This window comes from Melopsittacus undulatus, chromosome 2, assembly GCF_012275295.1.
Source record: "Melopsittacus undulatus isolate bMelUnd1 chromosome 2, bMelUnd1.mat.Z, whole genome shotgun sequence".
NCBI classification, from domain to species: domain Eukaryota; kingdom Metazoa; phylum Chordata; class Aves; order Psittaciformes; family Psittaculidae; genus Melopsittacus; species Melopsittacus undulatus.
This window is the reverse complement of record NC_047528.1, coordinates 89,249,067-89,269,547: the sequence shown is the minus strand read 5'-3', so window position 1 is coordinate 89,269,547 and position 20,481 is coordinate 89,249,067. Positions and strand designations below refer to the sequence as shown.

General features: G+C 42.2%; 1 protein-coding gene across 3 annotated transcripts; it reads left to right on the top strand.

Annotated features, from left to right (window-relative positions):
• Positions 1–26: 26 nt before the first annotated feature.
• UBASH3A (ubiquitin associated and SH3 domain containing A) lies at positions 27–18,095 on the top strand. 3 transcript variants are annotated; one of them, XM_031051382.2, is made up of 14 exons: positions 27–139; positions 2,285–2,338; positions 3,159–3,345; positions 5,027–5,225; positions 5,910–6,079; positions 6,955–7,163; positions 7,986–8,112; positions 10,053–10,152; positions 11,423–11,545; positions 12,083–12,175; positions 13,222–13,366; positions 15,970–16,082; positions 16,550–16,656; positions 17,958–18,095. In XM_031051382.2, the coding sequence occupies exons 1-14, from the start codon at positions 27–29 to the stop codon at positions 18,093–18,095; spliced, it is 1,878 nt and encodes a 625-aa protein (XP_030907242.1). The 3 variants fall into 3 exon arrangements, with proteins under 3 accessions (XP_030907242.1, XP_030907241.1, XP_012985154.1); XM_031051381.2 differs by having other exon boundaries at positions 10,044–10,152; positions 15,970–16,076; XM_013129700.2 differs by lacking the exons at positions 15,970–16,082; positions 16,550–16,656 and having other exon boundaries at positions 17,958–17,994.
• Positions 18,096–20,481: the final 2,386 nt, after the last annotated feature.

Sequence of the window (20,481 nt, the reverse complement as noted above, 5' to 3'; positions counted from 1 at the left end):
ACACGGTCAGGGGAAGAGTGGAGGAGATGGCGGTGGCTGAGACACAGCTGTACGCAAAGGTGTCCAACAGGCACAGGAGCAGAAGCACCTCTGTACTCCTCGAGTCTCTCCTTGCCAAAGGATTCCCAGCTCATATTGCGTGAGTAACGTGTTTGGCTGCTTTGCACAGTTAAAGGTATTTTAAATAAGAGGTATTTCTCATAAGATCCTGACAGCGGGCAGCTTGCTTTTTTTCATCAAGAGAGCATTGTTTCCTGGGGGTGATGTCCCTATACAGGGATCAGACCTGTTTTGCTTTCAGTTTCTTGTAAAACAGTGTGTATTGCTTTTGTTGCTATAAAAAAGCCCACCCAGCTTTGTATCCATTTTTATAAATATTGTGTATATGTGAAAATTTGTGTCCTTCCACATCTTCAGGTTGAGAGGATCCACAATGAGTTAAGAAGTTGAAGTCCATAGTTTGCTCTTGAGATATGTGTCATGTTTTCTGCTTCTCACTGTTATTATAAGGGAGTTAAATGAGGATTTAACTTCTACTCAAAGTTTTTTCAGGCCTGGCAGATACCTCCTGCTGGGTTTTGTCACTGGGAACTGTTTTAAAACAGTAAGCTTTCCTTAACAAGATGCCACATAAGTCTGTCAATATTTTTTCCCATCTTGAATCAGGATCTTGTTCCAAAAGTGTTTTGTACCTGGAAAATTCAATAGTAAAGAATGAGGCACTATTCTTGGCAACTGCGGCGGACAAGAGATTAACTGGTGGCAGCTAAACAAGCTAATAAAAAAGAAAAATGGCAGTCACTCCTCCCCCAGACATTATTCTAGTTGCACAAGGAGGTTCTGGGGAGGATTTTCCAGCTTCTGAAGCACAAATACGGACACTTTTGTTCAAATTGGTCAAAAACCACGTATTTTTATTTATATGTCAAAGAACCCCTCTTAAAAGTATTTTAGAAAGCAGAGCAATACCTCTCCCTTTGGACTGAAAATTAAGCAAGTTGAAAAAGCTCCATTTGTAAATGCTGTGATGCTTTTTTAGGAATAGCTGTGTTTAGTGCATCAACTTTAGACACAATGTGCACAAGGAAACTGGGGGTCTCTTGCACAGTGGAATTTTAGCTGAGAACATGGCTCATCATTCCTCTAGTAATGCTATAAGTTTGGCCACCCCAAAGTAATGGCTAGATTTCATTTTATTTTTGTCCTGTATGTGATGTTCTTCAAATACCCTTCTAATAACTTTCTGCTGTTACTGATGGCTTTGTGCTTCCCAGATAGAAATCAAGAAGCGGTGGCAGAAGTACTATGCAAATCAACATAAAATGACAAAATGTCCAAAAGCACTTTATTTTTAATGTATTTCTTTTTATTGACTTTAAGACCTTCAAAATGTTGATTGTGTTTTTATAAAACTTTTTAGCTGTCTCTGTAGTTCCAGGGCTGACCCGTAAATGGAAGTACTGAAAAGTCTTTCTTTTGATAATTTCTAGCCTGAGGAAAAAGAGGTTGGGTGGAAATATTACGAAATCTCTCATAATGTAGAATCAGCAGGCCAAAGTAACGTTTCCCCAAAGAATAAAGCCCAAATATGTGATGAATAAGCTAAGCATCAGATCGACAAAATGGGCCTTCCCTGGTGCTTACACAGAACTGGATGTGTGTCAGCAAATTCTGCTTTAGAGAAGAAACAGTTCATTCTCTCAGTAAATACATTAGTTTTAATAGAGACTTTCAAAGGCTTATTCCAACTATTTAAGAGAAATGGGTATACTCAGAATTTATTCTATGCATCATCTTTTTATATTCACTGCTCATCTTGTAAGCATAGAATGTCTAGTCACAGCCTAATGCTCTCCTGATTCTAAGGGCTCACTCTAACCTGTCCATGTCCTTCTTATGTGGGGAACCCAAAGCTGAATGCAGAGCTCCAGGTGGAGTCTCACCACAGTGGAGAGGGGGGGAGATTCAGCTCCCCCAGCCTTGGTTTACCCAACCCTAAGGAAATCTTTATGGTCAGTAGGGCTGCGGAGGAAACACCTCCAGAATACACAGGATGACATCCTGTGAGGAGGACAGCCTACCAGTCTTCAAAGAATTAAAGACTTGCTGTGGAAAATACTGTTTGGAGGGCTTCAAGAACATTAATATTTACCAGGCATTACCTATTGTGAGAAATCCTGCCTGTGCTAGAAAATAGGCTTGGTGACTACAGCATGTCCATGCCTGAATTTCTAGGATTTTTCTTTCTGTCATTCTGAGGAATCAATTTTGGTTTTTATTCTAGGCAAAAAGCCTTGGCTGCTACTGGGCAGAAGACAGTAGAAGAGGCTGCAAAATGGTAAGTGCCTGTGATTTCTACTAAATGCTTTTGCGTTAAACCTGGCTGAAAACCCTTCTTCATGTGCTGATTCTGTCACTGAATATGGAGTTATCTGCCATGAAAAACTTCTGGCTTTTGCTGTACACTTTCTTCCCCCCTCAATTTGGTTGCTTTTTTCTTTTATGTGAAAAGCCAGAGGACACATTTGAGTATAGTGTTTTCTTCCCCAATATTCTTTTGTTTGGGATGCTATCATGCTTTTCAAGAACCACTCCCAATCCAACAGCAGCAAAGCCAAGCATACAGCATATTAAAAAAGCAAGGTGAAGGATATAATGACATGGGATATAAGTTTCTAATCTTTGCTTGTGCATTTTCTGATTTGTCTTGTTTGCCTTTATCAGGGCTGAATAAAAAGACTTGCTGTTTTTGTGTATTTTTAAAATTTTAGGTTAGGTTTTATTTTCTCATTCTTAAATATTTTCTACATGTTGCTTTTTTTCCTCCTCCAGTCTTCTGTTTCCAATCATGAAAAAGATGGAAAATAACTCAAAAACCCTAAAAAAGTCTTTTTTTGTTGTCTTCCATTTTCAGATACTGAGAGAAGTGAAAGCACATCATAAAATGTAAAGTACACAAAAATTAGCAGGAAAAGAAATCTCCATTACCTAGTACTTCAGAGAGAAAATTTGTAATGAGTTTTTATTTTAGCTTTTCATTTGTAAGAAAATAACTTTGTATTTCCTTTTTCTGGTCTCTGCTATGGATGCCTTCAACCACAGGAAACAAAAGTAAGCAGTGCACACACTTACCCTCTGTGACATGCTCTTGATTTCAGGTTGCATTCTCACTGCAATGATCCCTCTTTGGAGGACCCAATCCCCCAGGAGTATGCTCTTTACCTGTGTCCCACTGGCTGCTTGCATAACTACCTGCTAGAATTTTGGAAGGAAAGCAAACGCCAGTGTGGGAAAAACAGAGCCCATGAGGTTTTTCCACACATCACTCTCTGCGATTTCTTCACGGTAAGGCACAAAATGTGTGCAAGTGTCACATACAAGCTACTGATGGAGCTGGACCACCTACCATTGTCTTACACCAGATCTTCTCCTTGGAGATCAAACTGACATGACCCAGGTCTGAGCATGCCCGCTTAATATTTGAATTTTCAGCCCCTGTATAGGCACCGGGGGATTTCTTCTGACCACCCACTTTAGTTACCCACCTTAGGCCTTGGTGTAGCTAAACACTGAATGCTGATGCTGGTGGGATGCTTCAGGGTAGCTGAGTGATGCTTCTCTATCACCCACCTAGAGCAACCTTTTGCAGTCCAGTCTACACATTGTCCTGCCACCAGGAAGCACTGCTCCCACATGCAGCTATCTGTCAGCTTTGGAGACCATACCCGTTGCTGCATCAACCTAGGATGTTAAACCTTCCTGGCCAGGACAGGAGTGGCTGCCTTCAGCCAGATGTGCAATAGTGACAGCATTATCAGAGGATGTAGACAACTGTGCTATTATGACTATGAGAATCTCAGGGAAACTTCTGTTTTCCCCAGAGAGCCCCAACAAGAAGGTCACTGCTACAGTGGTGGGTCCCAGACTTTATCCTTTCTATTGAAGCTTGGATGTTCTGAAAAAGAGAGAAGCAGAATGCACAGGGGTGAAAGGAGCAAGGGGAGCCAGACTGGAGTCCAACAGTGCAACAGAGTCATTTTGTCAGTAATTTAACATGGAAGTTTGGCTCCTGAGTTGGACTCCTGACAGGCTGTTTTCTGGTTCTAGAAATGCTAGTGTTCTCCTAAGTGCCCTTCTGTTTGCTGGTGGCCCCCTACAGAACTTCCCAGCAAAGCTGCTTCTCCTGCATAGGTGAATGTGCTTATTATCAAAGGCCAGCAAGGAGTCACTGCCTTGGAAAAACTCTGGAGCCACATGGAATCCAGGTTTCACATATTGATGGTGAGGCACATCAACATCAGCTGCAGCCAAGATGCACTGAAACAGACAGCAGTGCCTCCACACTTGCACTTGCTTGACCCAGTGTAATGACTAAATGGAGCAAATAGCTCTGTGGAGAAGAATAAAGCAGCCCAGAAGCGGAGCATCATTAACATTCCTGTCTTGGGCTGCATGGTACAAATTCCATATTTGTTTCTGTGCTTCATAAATTACTTAATTGCCACATTTTTTGTGGAAGCACGGTTCTGTACAATCTAATTTGCTGTGATTAGAGCATTAAAGATCATAATGACAAAGATTCCTCATGAATTTTGCTAGGTATGTTGCTCAGCATCTGAGATCTTGAAGTTTTAGCAGGAGCAATGACAGCTAAAGGACTGTAGGACAGCAATAACACAAATTCTCACTTAGAACTGGAAAGGAAAATCATGATCCCAGCCTATTTTCAGACAGGTTACTGAACACCTGTCAGATGGTAAAATCTTTTGGCTCTGTCCTACCCTGGCTAGACACGTTTCCTGGTAGAAGGCTTTGTCTCCTATTACAGCACCAGGATACTGTGTGCAGTCAAATTGTTCAGAATTACTGATTTCAATACCAGGAATTTCAGGCAAGTTTGTAGTTGTGTGTTTTTCTCAGGAAGTCTAATGCCTGCATTGTTTTCTGGTACTACTGTAAAACACAGGCTGCTACAATATGGCTGTTGAGCCCGTGGGTAAAGCGTGCTCCTCCTATTTTCTTTCAGTGTGAAGACCAGAAAGTGGAATTATTGTATGACACCTTAAAGCGAGTTGGTGAAAGCTTTTCACTACGGTTTCCACCATCTATTTCCTTATTACTACATTCATCCACCAGTTACCTTGGCTTCTTCATTGATGACAAACATGCAAATATCCTCAAAGAGTTTGCTCAGGCATTCTCCTCAGAAGCTTCAGCTGTGGCAGGTAGGACAAACATCAGTGGGAAAATGAGTGAGTCATAGCACAAATTCTTAGGCATAGTACTGAAAACATCTCCCATGTCTCTCTGGAAGCTCAGCTGGTGTTTTACTGCCAGCAAGCATCCTTTCCTCATACAGATTTGAAAACAACATGGCTAGGGGAACATAGTTTAGACTCCAAAGACACAGTGTTTTCGTCTAGAAGCTGAAATGGTTGGCTGTGTAACTTGATAAGCCATCCAACAGGATATCCAAGATGGTCAGGGATATAATACTCCCTATTCCCACACTGGTGGCTTGACTGCATCCCTGAGAAATAGATTCTAATCCCCACTCTAGTGACATCCAAAGCACCCTGTATCACCAGTGGAGATTGAGGAGACACAGACCCACCTTAGCTTCATCTGGGAGAAACAAGTTCAACACATTTCAGACTGGGAGAGGAATTCAAATCCTGTTCATCTCTTTCTCCTGGCTGAAGCCAGGGAACAAACCCAGTCCTGATTTGTGAATTATATTGGCATGATTGAAACCTTGATGTTCTGCAAAACCATTATTCGTCAAAACTGTGATCTACTCTACTACTAATTACTATGATATTTCCTGCATCAAGCAAAGCATGCAGGACAAAACAAGAGCTTTAAATGACCTTTGCTTCTATGTTGTGATGTGATTCTTTCATTCCTAGATTGCCATGTGAAGCCCTGCCTCAAGCAGCTCCACCTTACCTTGTCTCACAGGTTTTATCCTCACCATCAGAAGACTTTGGAACAATTGGCCAAATGCATTAACCCAGAGGAGACCTGCCAGTGGGTAGCTGCACTCTACTCACGGGACATGCGTTTTGTGCATTACCAGGTACCATCATCAGACTTACTTGATTTCCTGAGCCTGTGGTCAGACTCTTTGCTACAGTCACCTTGCCTTTTTTTCATGAAGAAAATCAGTGCACGCACAGTTCAGTGTTTAAAAAAAACATGGTTGTTTCAAGTACCTCTTAGGGTTGAAAAACTGTACTCATGAATCAGTAGAAGATAACTTTATGGTGGGCTGCTAGACCTGAATGTCAGCAAGGTCTACTTCCAAATTCCAGCAGAAAAAAATAATCTTACTATCACACAAGAGATTAAAAGAGACAGGAAAAGATGATCCTTGAGTATTTGCTGGGATTTGCAGGTCACGGCTTTGCAGCTAAAGTCCATTCAGCAAAATTAGTTTTCTTGATTGTTCCAGTTATGACAAAACCTCAGATTAAGTATCAGTGAACAGGGCACAGTTCTTGCTGCTCATTTTCTGCTTAACAGACTTAGTTAAAACTAGTCAACATTTTTCCAGTTCTAATTTCCAAAATTAAGTTATGGAATGATCAATATGTTTTAGTCAGTATATTGCAAGTCTTACATTGGATTTTGGTCACACTCAGGAGAGCTGAAAGTAATCACAAAAATAGCTGATAACAGTTTTGCTATGTTTGTTCTCAAATAGTCTGTACCAATTACAGGAAAAAAAGTGTTTCTATGAAAACCAAGTGACTATTTTTACACATACTGCAAATGTGGCAGTTTCTTCCTTTTTCTCTGCCCAAATGTCATTAAAAAGCACATTGTAGAGCAGAAAATAGTACTGGTTGCTATGACCAGCAGAGATTTGGACAAGCATCCCCTGAACTGCTGTGGCAGGGGCAGCATCAGGCTCTGGGCAGCAGTCTGACCCTGCCATGTGTTCCACCCCAGACACTGAGGGCCCTCTTCCAATACAAGCCCCAGAACATCGATGAACTCATGATCAATGCTGGAGACTTCATCTATGTTGACCCAACGCAGCAGTCTGAAGTGAGCGAAGGCTGGGTGATCGGGACTTCACATCGGACAGGCTGCAGGGGTTTTCTTCCTGAAAACTACACTGAGAGGGCCAACGAGTCAGACACGTGGGTTAAGCACAGGTAAGTTGGGGTTTTGCTTTACATCAGCTGCTTTTGCTGCTGGAGAGCTGTGGCAGTTTTCCTCCTCACCATGAGCTGTAGGGTGTCAGGAGGGAGCTGAAGGCAGCATTGGTAGAGCAGAATGGAGTCCTGGGGGTCTGGGTGGGATGCTGAGGCTTCTGAAAGACAAGAGATAGGATACACACCCACAGACACCCAGAGTTCATTTGTTCAGAGGCGCAAGGGATGATCCTTGTTCGCTCTTGAGCAATGAATTTAAAAATGCCACGCTGTGCTGGGCAGGCTGAGCCTCCAGCCTGGCCCACTGCTTTCTTTGGTTTTTTCATTTCAAGAGCTTGGAAAGTTAACTGGAAATGAAACCACAAAAAGGTTACTCCACAACCTTGAGCCTACCCTTGTCTTATTGACTTGCTTTTATCAGCAGGCATCTACCTAGCTTCCCGTACTTTGCAGCTGACAGCAGAGCTGATGCTATTTGTAGATTAGAGCTGGTTTTTCTAGGTAGGGAGGTCTAGGTGTACTTCTTGCTGAGTCTTCAGAGACAGAGGGGAGGCAACCAGGTAGTATTTCTTGCTTGAAGGTCACACTTTATCAGAGCTGCATCCAATACATGCCATCAGTTCATAGAATTTTAACTTCATTTTCACTGGGTTTATTCTAAATCAAGAGCAAAGTGATGAAGTGGGTTGCAAAAAATATTGAATGGAACATGAATCCTGACTTACTTGTGCCTGTAGATAAAATCATTACTTAAAAAATCCCTTCTATGTGTGTGTGTCCGTATATTTGTGTGTGTGTGCGTTGCTTCTGTTTCTTCTACAGAGAATACGTTTTTGTAACAGCTTCAAGACTCTTCACTCAAACTGAAAATGAACCTAATGTGAGGACGAATGGAGAAGTCCAAAGTCCTCGTATGTCAAGGAGCATAACCAAGGTACTTTCTCTTCAGGTAACTGTGTTTTTTCCATTTCTTATCTTTGCCATGTGCAGATATGCTATTAATTAAAAGCATTTAGTAAATTTAATAATATCTTTCCTGTTCTTCCTCACATTTTCATGTTATGTTGTAATGCACATATACATATATCCACACACTCATAAGCTCTTATGGTATAATAGTTCATAAATATTTTGAAATGCATAGGATGTGTATTACTCTTGCCTTCTTTCATAAAGCTATTTTCATTCTTGTCCTAATAGCACAATGTATGTTGAGTTCTCTGCTCAGGTTTCTTTGTGCACAAGCCTTACTGGGTAAGCTGTGCAAAGGTATGGCAACAAGTCTAACAAGTGAGACACAGCCACAACTTCCCCTGAGTCCCATATAGTTTATAGCGGAGTAACCAGAATGGAATTATGCTGATAGTTCATTGTTACTTTTATGGCCAAATTCTATGCATGTCACCTTGATGGCTTACATGGTCCCAGATCTTAGCACATTTAAATCTTTCACCTTCTTTTGTATTTTTAGATACATAGCTAATGCAAATAACTGCATAGGATTTCAGCAAGAGGACAACTAGGTTCAAGGTTAACAGCACTGATGGGATTGTATCTTTGTCCCACTTTCAAAATCAACGTGTATAATTTTTTTCCACAGTTTTTCCACAAAACAAATGAGGATTTTTATTTTACCTGCAGCACATTTGCACCTGCATTGCCTTATTTACTCTGTCAGGGTTGCTAAGATGGTCCTTTCTGGCATGCTGACATACTGCAGAAACCCCTTTGGGCTTGCTGGCCCCACGGCTTCTCTTCTCACTGTGCTGGGGGATAACCCTGCATTCATTTGTGTTAACATCAGAGAAACTTGAGGGCACCCTGAAGGAACTTCCATCCTGGGGAGTCCCAGGATGCTGTATGTAAGACAGTAAGATAGAGACTTCCACATGACTCACTCATCCTTCCACAAACTCTTGACTGCTCTTGGCCTTTCTTATCTAGCTCAAATCTGCGGCAGAGCCACCACTTGGCCTGAGAAACATGTTTTGCAATGTGAACACCTCCAGTCTAGAGTTTCCCTGGCCTCTGGGTTCCTCATAAGCAGAAGAGCAAAACCGCAAAATCTTAGTTTTAAACTCTGATCTTGTGGCGGTTGATTTCTGTTTCATGGTACAAATGCAATAGTGTTTAGCAGAATACATGAACATAAATTTCATACCACTTCTTAAGAATTCCCTTCCCTGCAGCTGTAGATACACATCACTAACCTCAGTGCTGCAGAAGTAACGCTGCAATGGGTTACAGTTGAAAAAGATTTAAAGCCTTTGACCCATTCCTCTTTATCTTCTCAACTGTATTTAATATGCATTGTATACTAACCCAAAACTACTTAGAACTTATTTATAATTACATACAGTATGAGTTAAAAAATGGCCTCAGAAGAGACCTGGGTTCACTGTTGACTTGGCCACACGGGTATGAAAATGTAGAAGTAGCATTTCATTTGCAAAAGAAGGACAAGGTTAGTACTAGTCCTGGTGTAGAGAAGCGCATTATCACTTAAATCTTAGCTAGTTACTCTCTTTTGTTTATATCAACTATATATTGTATATTAAAATTATAATTCCTTCACATACTGGAATTAAAAAATCTTTTACCAGCACTACCTTTCATTAGTGTAAACCCAGAGTTGAAACCTATTCTGTATCCCATGAAGGTCAGGAATCTTTCTTTGCCTTCAGTGGGGAGCCAGCCGGGCTTATTGCCTATCTTTAGCACAACATCTACTATAGCAGCTCCTTTCTCTCCTCCTCTGCACTTGTTACAAACCTACCAGGACAGGTCTGCTCTTTCTTCCTCTGTCAGGCATTATCCAGGAATCCAGACTTTTCATGCAGGTTATATATAAGAACTTAATGAAAAACCCTTTTTACACAGATATCTCAGAATGCCACCCCGCGGAGAAGCGTGCTGGTGATGCGCCATGGAGAAAGAGTTGATCAGGTCTTTGGCAAATCTTGGCTTCAACAGTGCTTGACTGCAGATGGTGAGTAAGACGATAGGAAGATCTTATCAAATCAGAACCAACGCAGATTAACACTGGTGGTGGGTGATGGGTGCAAAAGACTCCATCTCCTACGTGTAAATGTAGACACTGACTGAATGAGTAACATTGCAAATCAGACACAGCAGCTTTGACCTGCATGTAGCCAGTTCATAATGTCCTAAAGTCCTTCATGTTTATGTTGGATAAACTGTGCAGAACAAGCAAAGCTCCTGTGATACTGACAGATGTGTGTCCAACACAGGATCTCTACTGCTCATTACTCAATCTGGTGGTTGTCAGACCCCTCCCAGTCAGAACCATGGTCTGTTGACAAGAGTCACTGTATATCACTAGCAAAACCTGGGGAAAAAAAGCAAGAGCAAACCATGGTGGAAGTGTCAGCACTGATCTAAATTAAAACTGGATTTCTTGACCCTCTTTCTCAAAAAAAAAAAAAACCACAAACAAAAACACAAAAGTTTTGAGATGGAGAAAGCTGACCCAGAACAGGGTCAAGAGGGAAGAGGGGAACAAGAAGTTCAGAAGGGAGAGTTCTCTGCTAAAAGACTCCTTCGTTATGCTGCAGATCTCCTACGTTTTGTGTGTGAAATTCCCAGTGGATATTAAGGTAGTACCTTCAGGTGGCATATCCAGTTCATTGGTTTCATATTTCTTTGGTGGGAATGTTGCTTTTTGTCATATTGGCAATGGTAAAAAATATCAATGTGGAGTGGATTTTTGTTTCATTTGAGCCCCACAAATTCGTGTCCCATCTCTTCTTCCCCACATTTGCTCTTTCAGAGCTTGCAAAGAGGTGCTGTTTTGTTAGGACAGGTGATTTCCCAAGCCAGCGTTGTGACCTTAAAACATTATGTCATTAAGGTAATAGCAGTGACTGGGGTTTTTTTTCAAACGTGAGACACACTATCTGTAGTACTAAAATAATCCTGTAGGCATCTGAGGTCAGGCACTGCCCCATGATCCTCCAAACTGAGTGAGTGCAGACCACAGTCTGGCCCCAGTGGACAGGCAGCATGGGTCCTTGAGGTGGAGGGAAGAGAGATTAATTCCTTGGGCAGATGTTCTGCTTCATCACTTGCCCTTTTGACCAGGGAATGGGCTTTGATCTGTTCCATTTACCAGTCAAGACATCACTCTGGGCTGAATTTTCAGAACCAGCCATCCAACCATTCAGAAGAAACAAAGCCAAAATGCCACCTGAGGCTGCTGCCTCCCTTGAGCCACAGTAAAATGTTCCACTTCATTTCAGGAAAATACTACAGAGCAGATTTGAACTTCCCTTCCACCCTGCCAAAGCGGAAAGACAGCATGAAGCATTTTGAATATGATCCTCCTTTGTCTTGCTGCGGTATTTTCCAGTCAAGGCTTATAGGTAAGCTGGATAATACCCTACTGCAAATGTACAGAATTTGGAAGCAGGCTTTCATTATCTGCAAAAGCTCATATTGGCTTTGTAGTAGAAAAAGCTCCTAGAAGCACTGATTGCTTGTCTTTGAGACCCATTCCACCACTTCCTGGAAAAAAAAGTCTGACCCAATTCACTCACCAGACGAAGCTGTTTCTGCTCCCTGAGCAATTGTGCTGATTGTAACAATGCAAGTCTAGTGCAGATGCTCGTCTCTGATTCAGACATACTACATAGGACAGGCAAATGCCTAACTAACTGCTGCATGGAGATTTGGAGTGAATCTTCAGCAATTATCTCTCCAATGCTCATTTTAAACTTGCTGCTGCCACCAGAATGAACTTTTTAGTGGGCTCAGTAAGCCAGTAGTGTGAAAAAATTACTGTCAATGTATCCCATGTCAATGAAACTGAAAAGATCCAAGCTGTTTTCTGCAGAAAGCATTTTGTGGTAGTTTCTCATGTGTCAAGATTTGTAAAGGAGCAACTCGCTGTTCCCAACCAGGGGAAGCTCTGCTGGACCAGGAGGTGACAGTCAGCTATGTGTACTCATCACCTGCACTCCGCTGCATACAGACAGCTCAACACATACTGCAGGGTAAGGCAGCAAAAGCAGCTAGGTGCTTTTGCCACAGTAAAAATGTCTTCGTCAGACTTCTGTGAAGTCTCTAAGATGAGCAATCAAGAAGCTATACTGATTTGTGGTTATTTGTTGTTATATTAAAGCAACTAAGACAAGGTGGTTTTGTCTCACTGGTAATACAGGCAGTAATAAACCTGCTGCCATGTGTATGATCTGCACTCTAGTCCTCACTATTTAAAATGGTATCTAATGTTATATGAAATAGAGGCGTTTCGCATCAGGTTGAATTCAACGTTAGTATCTGCTCACCAGATCACTACTGCCACCTCTTTCAGATAATTTTCTGAGCCAAAAAGCAGATGTTTCCAGTACTTTGAAGGGTATCTATGTGAATATGGGAAGACAGCCTTCTTCTGAAAGCATTTGTATTTGCAAGCCAAACTATTTTCATTCATTTGTATTGAAGAACCTCTTTCTTCCCCCTTCCTCTTTTCTTTTTTTCCTCTTCTGTCCCCTCCAACACCTCCGTCAGGTTCACAGTTCATTACCATGTTTTCATCAGAACTATGATGGGAGTGTATTTCTTCTGGGAACTAGAAGAAATGTTCTTCTCAGTAACCTCTCTTGAGAATAATCAAAAAAGAATGTGTCTTTTGATAAGAGGATCCCATTTTGAGAACTGCAGGACAATGTAGTGCCCCACCAAGGACTACTGAGCAAAATGCCACATAAAAATCACAGAAACATTTCCCATCTGAAATTTATTCAGATTGTAGCATTACTGGGGCATTTTCTTCTGTTCTTTTCTGTACCTTGCAGATCATCACAACAGAACTCCAGCAATACCAGCGATGACGACAATAATGTAATAATCTGTAGTGACTTAACATTAGTCACACAATGTAATGAGTGCTTCATTTAATCAATGTCACCCTCTTTTGCTCAAAATTAATCCATTTTCATTGATGAAAGTATTACAGCAAACAAGGCAGAATGTATAGCCTGAATGTAGCACTTGAGTGTACCTTCCTCTTGTTAGGTAATATTTCTTGTTCTTGCAGGGCTTAAATTAGATCAAAAAGTCAAAATCAGGGTGGAACCAGGACTGTTTGAATGGACCAAGTGGGAAGCAAGCAGAGTAATTCCTAGCTTCATGACTGTGACAGAACTGATAGAAGCATCTTACAAAATAGATACAAGTTACAGGTAATTGCTCTGTATGTAACTGTTAAAGTCTTTTATTTTTCCCTGAGATGCCTCCTCATCTTTTTATGAACAATTATGAACATCGCAAAAACTACGTGATTCTGGTCAAATTCAAGCCTGCATGATCTGTTCCTAAAGTAAGATGCTGTCAGCTGTCTTGTGACAAGAGTCAGCTTTGCTGCTCTGACACAGCAACACATGTGCACAGTTGACAGTGTGCGTGTGTGTAGCACTTGGGTGTACCTGCACACACAAAACTTGTGTGTGAGACCAGCCCTGCTGTGGTGCTGCCTTCAAATCTGCTGGCTCAGGCCCACTTTGTGTCATGGGCAAGCATAGCTGTGTTAGAGGCATTAGTGTCAGGTACCAGGAGTCTTTGTTTATACCTTTTGCTCATGTGAAGCACACTTTAGGAATGTGAAGTATAACCTCTTGGGTAGATAACATGCTGGTGTTCAGCAATGAGGCAATGTGACTTTAGAAAAGGTTAGTAAGCTCTTTGCTGAGGGTCTGCAGGGCAGCAGCAAGAGATCTGCCCCACAGCAGAGGGTGGCAGAGCCTGGGAGAAGGCTGGAGCCTGAAATGTCCTTAGTTTGTGTCACTGAAGCATTAGACACAAGAGGAAGGGAAAGCAAGGGGCCAACCCTGTGCAGATCTACACAGGGACTGTGGAGAGGGAGGTGAGTCTAACAGAAGCCATTCATCCTTCTGGTTTTAGGGGCAGGTAGGATAACAGCTTTTCACTGTAATTGATGTTTGTTCCAAATTTGGTCAGGGAGGGGGCTTGGTTTGGTTTGAATTACTCAAAGATTAATACTGTGCTTAGCAAGGACTTTTTGGAGTTTTCACCATTTGGGGAGGGTGCGTGATGCCTTTTCTGAGCACTTGCAAACCACCACAGGGCAGGAAATGATAAACCTCCAACTCAATCTAGCTCCTCATCTTGCTCACAAACCAGGCTGCTCTGTGTTCACAGTGCACAGCCAGACCCAGGAAATTACTCAGTTAATAAGTGTGTCTCTGGGTTTTTCTACATGAACAAGAAAGAGGGAAAGGAAACATTTTGTCTTACTGCATTTCTGCATTATGAAGCATAATTAAGCAAATGTCTTCATTTGAAATTGCATGAAGGAATAAAATCCTTCATTTTCGTAGATCATAGTGTGTTCTGGTGTGTTTTACTACCAGGAGACTGGTTTTCCTATTTTTTTCAGTACAGACTCACTTGCCTTGGGAGAAAGTGTGCAAATGTGGAGCAGTTTGAAGTTCAGAGGGGAAGCTCTGAAGCAATGCTATCCACAGGGTTTAGACCCCCTCACAACTCACTGGGATTCAGCAGGCTAGAATGAGCTTTTCACATGCCTTTACCACCCACTTTCTGTTACTGCCATTTGTGCTGACATAATGTACTGAGTACTCACATGTGAAAATACACTGCAATAAAATTCCTTACTACAACATATTAATCTAATCTCACTCCTGCCCATTCACTGAATAAGGAGGTAAGGGGGGCAGTTGTTTGTAGAAAAAAAATAGCACCTTGTATTATATCACAACAGAAGGGTAACTATTTGCCAGCTCTAGCAATGAATGCTTCCCATTCCCAGAGAAGACAGATTTAAGAGGATGACATGAAAAATACAAAGTGACTTTGGTGAAGTTTTATTCTGTTGCTAAGAAGCGCTGATTCAATCATCATCAAAGAGAGGAGCCTGTTGAGAGACAGTAAATAGCTGGTCCCTCTGCCCACTTTGACTGTCCTGCATCTCTGAGAAGGCTGTTAGGGCCTCCAGGCATTGGGAATTTGGTGTTCCCAGCCACCTACCCTTAGCACCACTGGCCACTGCACATCAGGGCTCTGCAGCCCAATCCCTACTGGTCCTGTGTGACTGTCCCAATTAGAAGCAGTTTGAAGGTCTGGCTCCTTTTTTTGGAAAATATTTATTCTGTGCATGAAGAGCTCCAGTATATAAAAGGAAGAAGAATGCCTGGTCTCACTAGTAATGCTCACATACTTAGGAGTGGTGCATTGTAATGTCCCTAGAAACACTTTCTTTAACTCTAGGAATGAAAATCCATTTGTCCAGCTAATGTAGATATGCCTCACTTGTTGTTGATTTCATTTGCTTTGTTTATTAAGGAGACTAAAACTGAGACACCAAATACTGAAAACATTCACATCATTGGTGTCTTGCCTTGGACTGAACTTGGTCAGGATTGCTAGAGCTGTGGCTCTGCAAGTCTGCAGTCCATAGCTGGGCTGTAGTGGTCCTTGCCGATAGAGCTGCTCAAAGCTTACCTCTTCTTAGGCATGAATCCTACCTTAAGTAATATTCACTGCAATCTACAAGTTTCATTAAAGCATGGGTTTCACTGCATCTGGTGCTTTATGAGCTATGAGATTTAGCTGTAAGATTTGATGGAAATTCCTGTGGGGGAAGCTAATGCTCCATGCAAGATGAGGTAGCAGTGTATCAGCCAAGTCAGTAGATAAACCTGTGTCTGTTTAACCAAGTGCCTTTTCTCCATTGTAGTCATTCAACTGTGCTTACAGTGTCCAAGTATTTATCTAGATTAACATATATTTCTGATTTTAATGTCAGATGTAACTTCCCACTCTCTTCACTGGTGCCATCAGAAAGTTATGAAGAGTATGTAAGCAGAAGCTCTGTGGTTATAAAACAGATCATCAATGCCTGCCCCAGCAAAGGTAAAGGTTTCAGATCTTTATATATTCTATCAGAGGCTTCAGCAACAGGAACTGTCAGAGATTTGCCAACAGAAACACATTTAACATGAGCTGTTGGTACTGCACAGAGCTTAAGATAGAGACTTTGTCCTGGGGTACACTAAATTAAAATCCATGCAATTTATGAGATAGAAATTAAAAAGTAAAATGAAAAGACAGCAGAGTACTAAATTACAAAAGTATACCCTCTGCTTGGTCTTTCTACATCAGGATGCAGCTCTGCATAAGATAACATACTTTTATAGAAAGCTTTTTTTTTTTTTCTCTTTTCCTTGCAATTTCTTTCTCTCACCAGCTGGCATGACTGCAATGCAGCAGACTTTTTCTGACCAGCACAATACACCCTGCCACATTATCAAAAAGATCTAAAAGCTGATGGGTAACCTACCAGTGCTGCAGCTCCCTTATGATTTTGGTTTTTCCTGGTGTATCAGGTGTCATCCTCATTGTGGGCCATGGCTCATCCTTGGTGTCTTTCACTCGACCTCTGATAGGACTCCCCAACAGAGACAGCAAAGACTTTGCCCAGGTGATACGAAAGGTAAGAAGACTTATTTTACAGTAAGAAGCTTTCTTTTTGTTTTGTTATACTTTTAATAAGGAGCCTTCTTACACAGTGAGACATGACTGTAGCTGCATGCCAATACCAATGACATTAGCTTTCTCATTACAAAGGGAATCTCTTGTAGTTTTAGCTGGAGGTCCAGAGAAGGATTTTCTCCTGGTAAACAGTATGTGACTGGCAGCTAAGAGTTTGTAGAAGATTTTCACCCAACTCCATTGAAAAGTCAATGCCAGATAACACCTACAGACCTCCCTTATGAAGACAAGCTAAGAAAGTTGGGGCTGTTCAGCCTGTAGAAGAGAAGACTGCGTGGAGACCTCATAGCAGCCTTCCAGTATCTGAAGGGGGCCTACAAGAATTCTGGGGAGGGTCTCTTCATGAAGGACTGTAATGACAGGAGAAGGGGTAATGGGTTCAAACTTAAACAGGGGAAGTTTAGATTGGTTATAAGGAGGAAGTTCTTTACTGTGAGGGCGGTGAAGCACTGGAATGGGGTGCCCAAGGAAGCTGTGGCTGCTCCATCCCGGGCAGTGTTCAAGGCCAGGTTGGACAGAGCCTTGAGCAACATGGTCAAGTGCAAGGTGTTCCTGCCCATGGCAAGGGGGTTGGAACTAGATGATCTTGAGGTCTTTTCCAACCCTAGCCATTCTATGATTCTATGAGGCACATTTGGAAACCTCTCCATTTGGAGCTAGCCTCTTTCCTTTAGAAATGGGGCCAAGAGCTTACCCTCTCCTCCCCAAGATGCTGTGAGTGTAACCTGCAGCTATGTTCAGTGAAGCCACTCTTTAAGAAACTGTTTTTCAAGTCACTGCAGTCTCACAACTTTCAGCTACAGAACGGAGAAGGGGTTTTTGCCAGCTTCACTAGTGGGGCCTATACTTGAGACTTGGTTGCCCAGGTTTTTTGTTTGCTCTGTTCGTGTATTATCACCAGTGACAGAATTCTTCACCCCAGTTTTCCTTACCACATGCCCTACTATGACCAACCAGAGAATTCAGCCTTTGGATATATTTTTACTACTGAAGTCAAAGCATAAAAAGGCGTGAATATATTCTGAGTATCAAACACAAGTATGCATGTGCAGTGATGACTCAAGTTCATCCTTCACCTCACAGGCCTTCAGTCTGTTCTTTAGTTCTTCTCAAAAGTGACAAAATGTCCTGGTCTCTTCCCCCAGAACAATCTCAGTGTCTGATCTCTTCTGTACCAAAGCCCCCTCTTTTCTGTCAAAACGATGACCCTGATAGTAATTCTGCTGGTAACTTCTTTCCTAGATCCCTTCACTGGGCATGTGTTTCTGTGAAGAGCTGACAGAGGAGAACAAATGGCAGATGGTCAACCCACCAGTGAAGACATTAACCCATGGAGCAAATGCAGCATTTAACTGGAGAAATGGTATTGTGGAAGATTAGAATTCAGGCTCTGCCTTTCCTGTTGTCAAAAAGGAGCCAAAGACAGGTTATGGTTCAGCCCAGTACAGTCATTCCTCCAGAAGACATACAGAGGAATGGAAATACCCTCCCTGAGCTGTCAAAATAGAGAAAAACACTTCTGAGTTTGGTGCCTGAATTCTGTTTTTATTTCAGTGGCTGAGAAGAAGGAACCTAGTAACTGGCATGCAAGTGAGAAATAACTCTTCTGATGGTGAAGAGAGTACCTTTTAATGCTGTCTGAGAGTACCAGCGTTTAATAAATATGGAACCACCTGATTATAAATTCTACTGCTAAAGGCACTAAAAGTAGACAATGTTGCATTTTCCAAGACCAAAATACATCCAGTAAGAATGGGTTTTTTAAGGCACTTGTATATTTTCAGACGGGCAGAGAAACTGGGACTGAAAAAAGTAATTTCTTACCTGAAGAGGAGACCGAGACCAGCTCTACCTAAAGACAGTGGGTTTCCTGTTCCCTCCATCAGTTCTGTGAGAGCAAACACCACACTATTTATTTACCTCTCCTACAAAGAGGGCCCATTTTTTATCACAACAGCTCCTCATTCAGTGATTTTTGAGTGATCTGTATTGTAAAAGGGACTAAAGGATTCTTTCTTGAAGAAAACTGATTGCTTTACTGTTGCTGGGACAAAGAAAAAAAGACTCCTTGCATTACTGTACTGGTGGCAAAACTGTGATGTGGGCAACTCTAACTGCTGAACACTTCCTGAGATGGCATTTGCAGGACAACAGCTTTGATTTCTGCTGTTCTGTGCCAAATTGCATAAATGATGCAAAATAATTGCAAAATAATTGCAAAATGTCTCTGTAGCTCTTCTTTTGGTGATTTTTTTAATTAAGGGAATGTAGGCCTGAAATTTCATGCACAAACAGGAACATACCTTCCCTCAGACTCTTTTCTAGTTATCTCTCAGATAATTACCTCTGGGAAAGTGCAAGGGTTTCTTTCAACGAAAGGAAATATGGAAGTTTCTCTTTCTCTCTTAACATGACTAAAAACATTTTCAATTCCACTCTTCATCTCCCTGCTCCTTCTTGACACATCTCTGCATGCATGCTGTTAGCCATCAGGGAATCCAACATCCAGGCTTTGGGACTGAGTGGTGTCTGACAGGCACCAGTGTCTGTGGGTGTGGAGATCTTGTATCTCGATCTTGCCCCTGAAATGATTCATTTTGACTTTCTAGCTCTGGTGAAGTTCCTCAAGCTCTTCCTTTTCTGACAGTGCTCTCATTTTAAAATGAAAATCAGATGTCCCAGGGCAAAGACAGGAGTTCTTTACCTAACAAGGGAGGACATAGGACTGCATCTTTGCTTGCACCTCAAGTGCATGAAATGGATAGCTACTGATGCAGCCCTGAGAAAAGGTGAAACCCCAAGTACCATGACAGCCTCTTCTTTCTCCAGGGGAGCAGGAGGCTCTCACAATGCTGAGAAAACTGTGGCTTGGTTACTTTTCCACATCTCACCCCAGCACACACTTGCTGTCAGCTGTGAGGGGTTGGTGTGGTGAGGGACTGTTTTGAGCTGAGCCTTCAAGGCAGCGGCAAGGCTCCTCTGTGCTCTTCAGGGAGGGCTGTGAGCCAGAAGTCTAGCTGAGAAAGGGATCATGGTACAGGAAAATCAGCACAAAGGAGAAGAGCAAGGTGGTGAGGGAGGGAGCAACATCTGTCTTATGATTAGCCATGCTAAGGGTCTCCCATCACACCACTTGCTCTGTCAGGCTGGCCTCAGCCCCAACCACAAGAGAAAGTCCCACCCGCTGTTGGTGAAAAGCAACCCCTTTGGGCACCCTCTTTTGTCACTGAGGAGCCTGTCCAAGTGGGAAGGGAGGGGGAAATGAGGACAGCAGGGTGATGGGGGTGGCATAGGGCAAGGATCTGGCCTAGGGCATGGCACATCTCTGCTCATTCCTGGGAGGTTCGAGCTCAATGCCTGCAGAGGAGTCAGCTCACACCTCACAGTGCTCCCATGGGGCTTTCCTCTCTATGAAAGCTGTGGCAATTTCAAGCCACAGGACAGGTGTCACCTGGGAGGCTGTCATCCCAGACTGAAAGCCCAATGTGAGAAATGGTCCCAGCTTTGACAAGGGCTTGGGGGTGAACCCAGGTTTACTTCTAAAGAGCAATTTGTAGGATCAGAGCTGAAATTGTATCTTTAACATACGAGGTTTCCTAATTGTAAAATCTAAGGTTTAGGAGAGAGTGAGAATCCCTAATGTGGTGTGTTCATAATATGAAACTATTTGCTGAACACAGGTGAAACTAAGAACATGTCCTTGGAAGCTTCAAAGTTCTTTTTGCAGTAAGCAAAAGACATATGGAATTCTTTTTCAGTTTCTTGA